Source organism: Mauremys reevesii, linkage group 8 (genome assembly GCF_016161935.1).
Source record: "Mauremys reevesii isolate NIE-2019 linkage group 8, ASM1616193v1, whole genome shotgun sequence".
Lineage (NCBI taxonomy): Eukaryota > Metazoa > Chordata > Testudines > Geoemydidae > Mauremys > Mauremys reevesii.
In genome coordinates this window covers 105,059,439-105,070,133 of record NC_052630.1, presented here as the reverse complement: position 1 = coordinate 105,070,133, position 10,695 = coordinate 105,059,439, and the positions used below count along the sequence as shown (strand labels likewise).

Here is a 10,695-nt window from a genome sequence, read left to right as displayed (position 1 = left end):
ATGGGTAAATCTGTTTTTTGTTGGCCACTCAGTACATTTGTAAACTGTAGACGCTTCACAAGGGGTTGCGTATTAAATGTGCTAGAGAAGTATAGTGCAAGCTTCTCCACAGTAATCTTTTCATGCCCCTCCTTCCTGCTATAGCCAACGAAGGAGTAAATTTTAAGTGGGTGAGGGTTGTGTAATATGGACTTTCAGTTGTGGCCTAAGCCAATGTTCCATCAGTAAAAATCCAGCTGGCAGTAGGTATAAATGCTTGAAAGTGAAAGTCTGCAGTAAATGGGTATTTAAAGGTAAGCTGCAAAGGTTTTACCAACTCTTAGAGCCCAATGAAGAAGAGAGTTTAGGGATGCTGTTCACATGTATAATGCAGTAGGATTGCATTTTAACAGAATTACCTCCCTACAACCTCCAATTGTAGCCACCCGTTTCCTTGTTCCTTCAGAAAAGGAATGCGCCGTATCTGCTACAGAGATGAGAGAAACCATCCTCTTTCTAAGATTCGTGAGCCATTTACATTGCCAGAAACATGACAACCTGCAAAGTCTGTAGATCTTAAAGAATGCAGCCATCTCCCTTTATATAGCACTAATTAGTGTAACACTTGCTACATCCCTTAACTGCTAGGATTTTCAGAGGAGGTTCTGTTAAACGTTTGCACCGTTAACAGCAGACCCTGGAAATAGTGCTATGTTGTTTGGATGTAGAGGAATTAAAACTGAATTTTTAAAGAAATGCAAAGTTCACTGTTTCACTCCCTCTTATTCAACATGGCTGTTTGATAAACAAACAAGAGATCCATGGCAGCACAGTCTGGTATGGGGCCACTTGTAGAAGCTGTCCCACCTCTCCTGGGCAAGACTAGGGGTGTATGGCTACACTTACTAATTGCAGCGCTGGAAAGCCTCCACCAGCGCTGCAAATCTCAAGTGTCCACACCTGCAGGGCACATCCAGCGCTGCAACTCCCTGGCTGCAGCACTGGCCGTACACCTGGGTCTGCATGGGGAATAAGCATTGCAGAGCTGGTAATCCAGCGCTGCTCATCAAGTGTGGACACACACCAGTGCTGTTATTGGCCTCCAGGGTATTAGCAGATATCCCAGAATGCTTTTAACTAAATTACTCACTTTGTTTTGTTATGCAGCCTCTCTCTTTGTTTTGTTATGAACTCGGAGCTCCGGCTCGTTGCTACCGGAGCTGCTTAACTAAAAAACCAACACAGCTCCTGTTTGCTGTGATCAATCAAATGAGATAACCCCTGTGAATGAGGCAGGCAGGGAGTGAGTGTTTGCTTGACAGAGAAGATGCAGGCTGTTTGCAATTAAGAGTTAAGACTAAGGGGTCGGAAACATTTTCTGATTTTTTCAAGGCAGGAAGCTAACACACAGTGTTGGCTCCAAAAATCCACTCCCCACGCTCCCTGTCACACTACGCCCCACCCCACCCCCCCTCTTTTGAAAAGCACATTGCTGCCACTTGAACGCTGGGATAGCTGCCCATAATGCATCACTCCGAACAGCGCTGCAAATGCTGCAAATGTGACCCCACACCAGCGCTGGTAGCTGTGAGTGTGGCCACACACCAGCGCTGGCCCTGCACAGCTGGATGACCAGCGCTGCAAACTACCAGCGCTGCAACTCGTAAGTGTAGCCATACCCTAGATATGTGGTGGCAGCAGCAGATTGCAAACTCATCTGCTGGCTGAGGGTTGTGGAAGTCACGAGCACTGGTCAAAGGGACTAATCCATGGTACAACAGAAATGCCTCCCTGACTCCAGAGTGAGGGAGATAAGGAGCTGGTGGAAGAGACCATAATAAAGTAAACTACAGGACCCAACTGAAATCTTATAGTATCCAAATGTGGAAAGCATGGGAATCTACAGATGTTTGATTGTAAAACATCTCCCTCTTCAGCTCTTTTCAATCAGAAGACAGCATGCAGGACAGGTGAGCCATCCAAGTACCCCTCGTTTCCCAAAGGTCCTTTAAATCAAAGGATCTCACCAGTAGTAAGGAAATACAATAAATATTTTATTTCAGAAGCACATTTCTCTGTAGCTTAAAAACAACCTGTCAAAGTTTACCTGGTTTAAAGCTTTTTCTCAATGGTTGTCTGAAGTTAAACACAAAGTTTCAACAAGAAAATCAAACTTATTTTTGTTACAGTTAACAGCAATGCCACTCACCATCATTACTAAAAAAAAGCACTCAGTGTAAAAACTACACAGTTCCACCATTACCTAGGTATACACTCATGACCTGCAGCTAGTTCTGAGAAGTATACAGCAATTTAAAAGCAAACTCACCTGGCTCAAACTAAAGGTATGAGAATTAGGGGCTAGCTTCACAACCATTAGAAGTCCTTCCTGAAGCAAAAGCATATAGGAGTTTAATTAAAGGATCAGAAAAGCCAAACGTCAGCAGGTGCAGTTAACATTTGTCCTTGAATATGTAAATTATCAGTTTTCAGAGTAGCTACTACACAAACTGGAAGCTTCCCCCCAGACAACTTCATACTGGGCAGGTAACATCCTTGATCTGGAAAGTGGGTGCCCCTTTGTTTACACAATGAAGGCTTCCCATTGCATTACACTTCCCATGCTGGTTTGCGTTCCAGAAGATTGTCTGATTGTGCTGTGTTGGACAGTCTCAGTTGTGACTTGTATCTGAGTTCCAGGTGACGTACTCAATCCCAGCCAAGACAATGCAGTAATATGGTGCAAACAGAAGCTTCAAGTACCAGGTGTGTTTTTTGTTTAAAACAGGAAGATTAAAAATCTGGTAATGGTGTCACGATTGCTAAAAAAATAAATATTTTCCCAATAAGCGCTCTCACGCTAAATATAGGACCTTTAAGACAATGGCAAAATGAATAAACAGTAGCATCACTTCGAAATGGAACACAGCCAATTTCTGTCTACTTCAACCTGGAAAAGGCAGGGTGCAAGCCAGAGGTGTCATCTTTGGAAGTGGAAAAGAGCAGCAGCATCTTGCAGAAGGGTGTTCTATCCCACTACCCGACAGCCCCCGTATGTGTATACACGTGCACAGGGTACTCCCTTCCAGGGACGGCAGAAGGAAGAGTGGGCACTATAATGAGAGGTGATGACACTCCCAACTGAAAAGCTCAGTAAAAATCCTGTGACCAGCACACAGGTTAAGCATTTATGAGTCACTGGTGTCACTTCTTGGAAAAGTAGGGAAGGGAAAGTCCACCCTTGGGTGGATAGGAGCACCTGCTACCCACAGGTAAACAGGATACCAGTATTATAATAGCATGAACAACCAAAATTACGTTGAGCTTTACAGGAAGAGAAGCAGTGGAGTAAGACTGTCAGCCACTTATCACCAGATCCTTTATCCAGAAAACCTATTGGGGGACAAAGGACAATTCTCACCTCCAGTTAATTTCTAGGGTGCTTATCCAGAAGCTAAAGAGAACCTCAAGCGAGATAAGGCTGCAACTGGAACTATAGATCTTTTTTTAAAACCAGCCTCACCTGGCACATTCTCTGCCAGCAAAAGACAACTCTTTGCTAAGGGAACAGCCAAGCTGCTCTTTACTTCAGACAAAGCCCTAGCTTCAAAAAGGAATCACCCTCTAGGTTTTAAGTCCAACTAATGATACTAACTTTGTTCCATCATGGGAACAGAGAGCAGTTTCAAGTCATCCCAGCACACAGGAAGGTCATATCTCAGATGAGGTCCAATTTTTCAAATAGTCCCCAGTTGTTTCACATTCAATTAGTTTAATCTAGTCATGAAAAGCATTTCTGCTCTCAACAGACGGTATTTCATGAAACAGACTTTGGATTGGTCAGTTGTCATTTTAGGGGCAAATTAATTTCCTTTTGCTCAGAAGAAGCCCTACAAACCTACCTGAGATCTGCTCCTCTACCAACTCCACACAAGAGCCACATAGTGGAAGAGGATCTTGGCCAAAGCAGCACGAAACCTCATTGTCTGTAGAAAGCCAGACGCTCATCCTTCCCCCTGCTAGTCTTCCTCGAGTTCTTTGAAGATCTATTTCATAACACAGCCACACCTCCTTCACAGCGGCTGGTGATCATGTTTGCTATTTCAGTCCATGTGTCCATATGAGGGTTATAAACTTCAACAGAGTCCGAGGTCACTGGGGCAGCGAAATCATGACTAGAAGCTCGGCCTCCCGAGGCATAAAGAAGTCCGTTCACAGCCACAACACACACACCAGCTCTGGGTACCTTCATCGGTGCAACCTCAACCCATTTCTCCTAATGAGGGGAGACATTTTATTTATTAATTTTTATATAAATACCCTTTTTTTTTAAATAATCAGCAAATAGCTTTGCTATAATTAAGCCCCTTAGGCATAAGTACCCTTCCCCCACCACTTCCCAAAAGAATAACTCTAAGTTTACTGAAATGTCTAAAGTCCCTCAAAATGACCACTTAGTTACTTTAAGCGGATCCAAACATGCTAACAACAACAACAACAGTACCGTACATGTATATGGTACCTCCCACCCTGAAAGATCCCACAGCACTTTGCAAAGATGGGCTTGATCCTGCAAACCCTTATTTATTCTCATAAGCAATCCCATTGATGTCAGGTTTTGTGAGAACAGGCCATCTATGTACACCTCTGGGGTAGAGCACAGCAGCTGTTTAGCATTGCACAGGAACAGCACACAATAATTTGAAACAAGAACTGAAGAAAACTACCCCCATTGAAAATTAAAGGGACCGTAGAAGCAAAATGTAAAAACCGCCAGGACTGTCAACACTACTCTTATGAAAAGTGCCACCGGAATCTACAGAACCACAGTAGCCAGAACTTAAGTCAGAACCTACAGACAACACCGTGATTTCTAACACTATTTTGGAATACTGGTTTGGTATTGATTTGGAGGGAAAAGCAATAACAGCAGCACTTTAGAGCTGTTTTTATGGTAAATTCCATTGTATCTAATAAACCTGTCTAATATCCGGAGTAATATATTGAACAACTTATACCAGAACTACTCTGCCACATTCCCCAAGGTATTTAGTAGCTACAATCCTTCTGTTTATTGTGTGTTGGTTAGCTTCCAATTACCCAGAAGAACACACACATGCTTTTCAAACACTACATGATTAAGATTAGATAGATATACTCAAAGATCAGCAAGTATACGGACACCACCTTGAAGGCCCTGAAATGTAGTTTCCAGATTACTGACTGGGAACAAATAGGAAATGGAGCTTGTTTTAAAATCTTTATCTCATCAACTTGAGTTATATTCTCACCAGGTACATAACGGCCAAGGTGACAACACAATCTACCACTATGAAGAGTAAAAAAATTATCGGGGAATAGGCAGCATATATTAGCATCTTTATACATTCTAATAAATAAAGCTGTAGTCTGCAAGGTTCCCAGGCACTCTACTGACCTCTTCGAAGGAATATCTCTCTACAGTAGGAAGTGCATCTTGTGTCTCATTCCATCCTCCAACAGAATAGATGCAATCATTGAGGGCAGCTACACCAAGGTATGCCCTTCGGGTGCCCATTGGAGGAAGCGTAGACCAGCGTTTGGATATTGGATCATAGACTTCAACAGAACGTAGCTCTATTCCTTCATTGCTGATGCCCCCGACAATGTAAATTAAACCTGGAGAGAGATCAATGTGGACCCCAGAACTAATACATATAAACTGGCCATCAATAAGTTTAGCCTTGAAATTAGACGAAGGTTTCTAACCATCGGAGGAGTGAAGTTCTGGAGCAGCCTCCCCAGGGAAGTAGTGGGGGAAAAAAACCTAACTGGCTTCAAGACTGAGCTTGATAAGTGTATAGAGGAGACAGTATGACAGTGGTGGGTGGCCCATTGGTGACTGCCTGTTGCTAAAATCCCCAATGGCTGGAGACGGGACACTAGACTGGGGGGCTCTGAGTTATAGTCCTTCAGCCTGAGTCAGCCGAGATGAGCCAGCCACATGTGTTTTATTGCACTGTAGATATACCCTAAGTTAGCCAAGGAACGGCAGGTGACCACCTGGGAGGCCCGAGTGCAAATATTTATTAAGAACATTCATACAAGATACGTCTTTGGAGCTCTGTCTTTTGAGATGGTCAATACTGGCTGGACTTCATGTTCACAACCACAGGAAAACTATTTTCAAGGGTAACTGATAGGACAGGGAAGAATTTTCTAAGCTGGTTTATTAAATCTTGGGTTTATATTGTTAGATGAGTGGAGACCTTTAGGTTCAAGTTCCACAGAAATAAAAACATCTATCAGAAAAGGGGAAAATGGCTGAAAGGTGGAGAACCACTGTTACACTCACAGAGCTGAAAGCACCACAGAGCTCAAGAAGTTTTACCAAGTTGCAAGACAGACACAGGTAGGAATCCTTGCTGAAATGTAAAGCTTCACATTCCTTATATGATACAACTACTCTCTGAACTATTGGTTATTATTCACGTGGGAAAGCCATAACCAAAAACCACTCACCTTGCATTTCACAACACCCAAAATAGTAGCGGGGCACAACCATACTGCCCACTAGCTCCCAGCTATTTAATTCAGGGTCAAACCTTTCAATTGTGTTGCCGATTTCTGCTCCAACCCAGCCTCCTACAAAAAGGAAAAACATGCAGGTAAAGTTTGATGACACAGAACTACAGGTCTTTTCCAAAGATAATTATGGAAGGAAATACCTTAGTATGATTCAACAAAAGCACGTGTAGAATAGAGAAAACAATTATAAGGCTAGTAAGTCTTATGTTTCAGGGCAGGAGGAGATAACCACCTAGGGAAAACAATTTCCTCCATGTTATTAGTACTGAATAATTATAGGCACGATGGCATATATAAAACATCTGGAATTGGCTACTTTTGGAGACAGGATACTGGACTAGATAAGATATTGGGCTGTTTTGTTCTAGCAACTAAAATGTTCCCGTAACTTTCACTCCAAATCTCTTTTACTTTCCCAGTGGTATACAATACTAGCTTATTAGATTTTTGTTACACTTCAGCATTTTAAAAAGCTTTCAAACACCTAATCTGTGAAGCAGTATTTAGAAGACAGTGATATGGATGACATGCACACAGCTATGAATTACTTTTGACCCATGCATGGCAGCCGATGTCAGATTTTCCTTTTGCTTATTGTTTAAACAATTAAAAGTCCAAATAAAGCATAATTAAGGATCTGCTCCCCCTTATGATCCCCCCCCCCATTTCACAGGGAATTGTTACATTAAGAGCTTAAGTAACAAGGGAGAATCTTGTAAGATTCTTGGGAGAACCTTGTAACTTTGTCCAGTTATTGAAATAAGATTCTTTTGGCGTTCTGCTCAATAAGGTGGGTGCAAGATTACAAGTACTGGGTATTTCCTTTTGTTATATGCAAATGTTAAATAGCACCAGATGAGTTTTGTGTTTTACAGAGAGGATAACCACACAGCCCCTGCTCAGAGAAGCTTACGCTCTAGGGCCCTTATCCTGCAATAGACTGTGTACAGGAGGACTGCTGAACCTGCACAGAATCCTGATTACTTCAATAGGGCTTCAAGCAGGCACAGTAATACGCTTGTCTGCTATCAATTGTGGGACCGCAGCACAGATAAGATCTATGATGAGACTCAGGGAAAGATAACATCAGACAGGTGCTCACAAGATTATGAAGCAACTTGTTTTTGCAAGTCACATACATTGGTATTCCTTATTTTAAAATAAGATACTTTTTATTACGTTGACGTGATAGTGAAGGTCTATTTAACTAAAAGCTTTTGAAAAATACTTATTTAGGTTCTTACAACAATTTAGTAGTTCGCCTGGTTAAGAGCACATGGACTTCTCAGTTCTTGTCTCAGCTCTGCAACTGAATTTGTTGGACAAGTCACTTAACCTCTCTTAGTTCTCCCATCCATCCATCACAGAGGGCTGTGAGGGTTAATGTCCGATAAAGTACAGATTCTCAGATAAAGGTACTACAGAAGTAGAAAGTCTGAGGGGGTGTTGTGAAATGCTTTTTTTTTTTTTTTTTTAATAATATAATCAGACTAACTTGCATACACATATTTTGGTCTGGGTATTATGGAGTCATATTGAAAATACCCGTTATTCCATTGGTTGGCTAAGAGGCTTCACTTGGAAATGATGGCACCTCCCCTACGTGCACTCATAAAAACACCCATCAGCTGCAAGTGACAAGTAACTGCTGATTTTCAACTCTCAGTATTACAAGATTTCAATATTTAAAACTCCAAACTGATTTGATCAGATGAACTAATGCTTTACCAAAAAGAAACTGTATAGTTACCCAAAGCATAGATAGCACCATAACATGCACACACTCCAAGTCCACACCGAGGATGGTTCATGGAGGCCACAGTTGTCCACTGCTTAATAATAGGATCATAGCATTCAGTACAGTCAAAGATCATTGAATCCTTTTCTCCTTGGTACAAAAAAGGCAGAAACAAATAGATGAGTTAGAAGGAACAGCAGTTCTCAACCTATTTACCACTGTGGGCGGCATATGCAGCTCTCTGTGTGTTATGTGGACCGCATCCACACAGTATCTGTGCTACCTATGTGGCCCTGAGGAGGTCATATGGGCCACAGCTGTATGCTGATTGAGCCACAAGCAGCCCGCAGGTTGAGAACTAGTGTGTGAGAATATTCTGCAATTCAGATATACAAGCACCATCCAGCTCCTGCCACAGGAACAGCCCCTTGCTTCCAATATCTGAACTGAGGCCATTGCTCTCATCTTGCCAAAGTGCAAAAGCAACGAAAGCCTCATCTACACTAGAAAACTGAATTAGTGCTGAAAATGGTTTTCAGCAATGGTTTCTCAAAACAGCTGTGAGTGAAACACCGCAGCATTGTGCTTCTGCATGAAATATTTCACTCTACAGTGCTATTACTAACATAGGTAGGAAAATACAGGGGGTTTTTTTTTGTTGTTGTTGTTTTTTTTTTAAAGACTATAGCATTTAACCTTATAGTATATCTTTTGTTTCCTTTCACTACATGTACACACTACTTTCATTTTAGACAGATGTAGATAACTTTCCCATATCCTGGACACCATCAGTTGAGAAAAGGAAAGCTCTGTTAGTAATGGAGTTTAGACTATACCAAGGTGTAATTTAAGCTGACAATTTTACTAAATGTGCCATTTGGTCCCAAGGAATAACAAGGAAATCCACTAACTGGTTAAAAGACAAGAAACAAACGGTAGGAGTAAATGGTCAGTTTTCCCACTGGAAAGAGGTAAATAGCAGGGTCCCCCAAGGATCACTACTCGGACCAGTGCAGTGCAACATAATCCCCTTTTCCAGATCATTTATGAATAACAGTGAGGCAGCAAAATTTGCATCTGATACAAAATTACTGAAAACAGAGAAGTCCAAAGCAGACCTCGAAGAGTTACAAAGGGATCTCGCTCAATTGGGTAACTGGGTAACAAAATGGCAGATGAAATTCAATGTTGACCAATGCAAAGTAATGCACATTGGAAAATATAATCCCAGTTGTACATGTAAAATGATGGGGTCTAAATTAGCTGTTACCACTCAAGAAAGAGATCTTGGAGTCATCCTGGAGAGTTCCCTGAAAAAGTCTGCTCCACGTGAAGCAGTAGTCAAAAAAGTTGACTGAATGTCAGGCCTATTAGGAAAGGGATAGATAATAAAATAGAAAATCTCATAAAGCCACTATGTAAATCCACCTACTCCCTGAATACTGAAATTGGAAATGTACAGAGAAGGGCACCAAAAACAATTAGGAGTATGGAGAAGCTTCCATACGAGGAGAGATTAAGAAGACTGGGACTGTTCATCTTAGAAAAGAGACGACTAAGGGGGGATATGATTGAGATCTATAAAATCATGACTGGTGTGGAGAATGTGAAGTGTTATTTACTCCTTCACATAACACAAGAACAGGGGTCACCCGATGAAATTCATAGGCAGCAGGTTTAAAACAAACATAAAGGAAATACTTCTTCACAAAACGCACAGTCAACCTGTGGATCTCATTGCCAGGGGATGTTGTGAAGGCCAAAAAGTATAACAGGGTTCAAAAAAGAATTAGATACTTTCAAGGAGGATAGCTAATAACTATTGATGGACCTAAGATGGTCAAGGACACCACCTCATCCTTTAGGTGTTCCTAAACCTCCAACTGCCAGAAGGTGGGAGTGGACAACAGGGGATGGATCACTTGAAATTGCCCTGTTCTGTTCATTCTCTCTGAGGCATCTGGCACTGGCCCCTATCAGAGACAGGATACTGGGCTAGCTGGACCATTGGTCTGATCCAGCAGTATGGCCATTCTTACGATCTACTGCCACCTTTTGGAAGAATGGAAAATACATCAAGACTGCTAAGGACTCTCCTATACTATTAAATTGGAGCACTAACAATAACATCCATATACAGAATAGTAACTTAGTCCCAAAGAGCACAAACACACACTTAAAAGACAAAGTCATTTCTGACCTTGGTCTGCAGGAGATATTTTTCCTGTTAGTACACAAGTTAATGCACATTTCCCTCAGGTATTCTTGACTACGCCATAGTTTAACCTATTTGTCAGAATATGAGACTCTTCCCTATATCAATGTTGCCTTAACACTGATAGTATGGTAACAACAAAAATCCTACACTTCCCCATTCAGAAGTAAAGCAAACATCTGACATATGTTTAAGG

General features: G+C 41.7%; 1 protein-coding gene across 4 annotated transcripts in view; it reads right to left on the bottom strand.

Annotated features, from left to right (window-relative positions):
* The window catches only part of LOC120370877 (intracisternal A particle-promoted polypeptide), a 31,959-nt gene that overhangs the window by 13,249 nt on the left and 8,015 nt on the right, over window positions 1-10,695 (bottom strand). Inside the window, exons 6-10 of one of the 4 annotated variants that reach the window (XR_005584009.1) lie at window positions 8,297-8,434; window positions 6,481-6,603; window positions 5,417-5,637; window positions 3,882-4,255; window positions 2,013-3,372 (exon numbers count right to left, since the gene is read on the bottom strand). Coding sequence is in view for 1 of the 4 variants with exons in the window: in XM_039486156.1 (XP_039342090.1) it covers window positions 4,031-4,255; window positions 5,417-5,637; window positions 6,481-6,603; window positions 8,297-8,434 (707 nt within the window). In the remaining 3 variants the exon portion in view is untranslated. Of the gene's footprint in view, window positions 1-2,012; window positions 3,373-3,489; window positions 4,256-5,416; window positions 5,638-6,480; window positions 6,604-8,296; window positions 8,435-10,695 lie in introns of those variants that run through there. The other 3 variants (XR_005584010.1, XR_005584011.1, XM_039486156.1) reach the window with 3 other exon arrangements.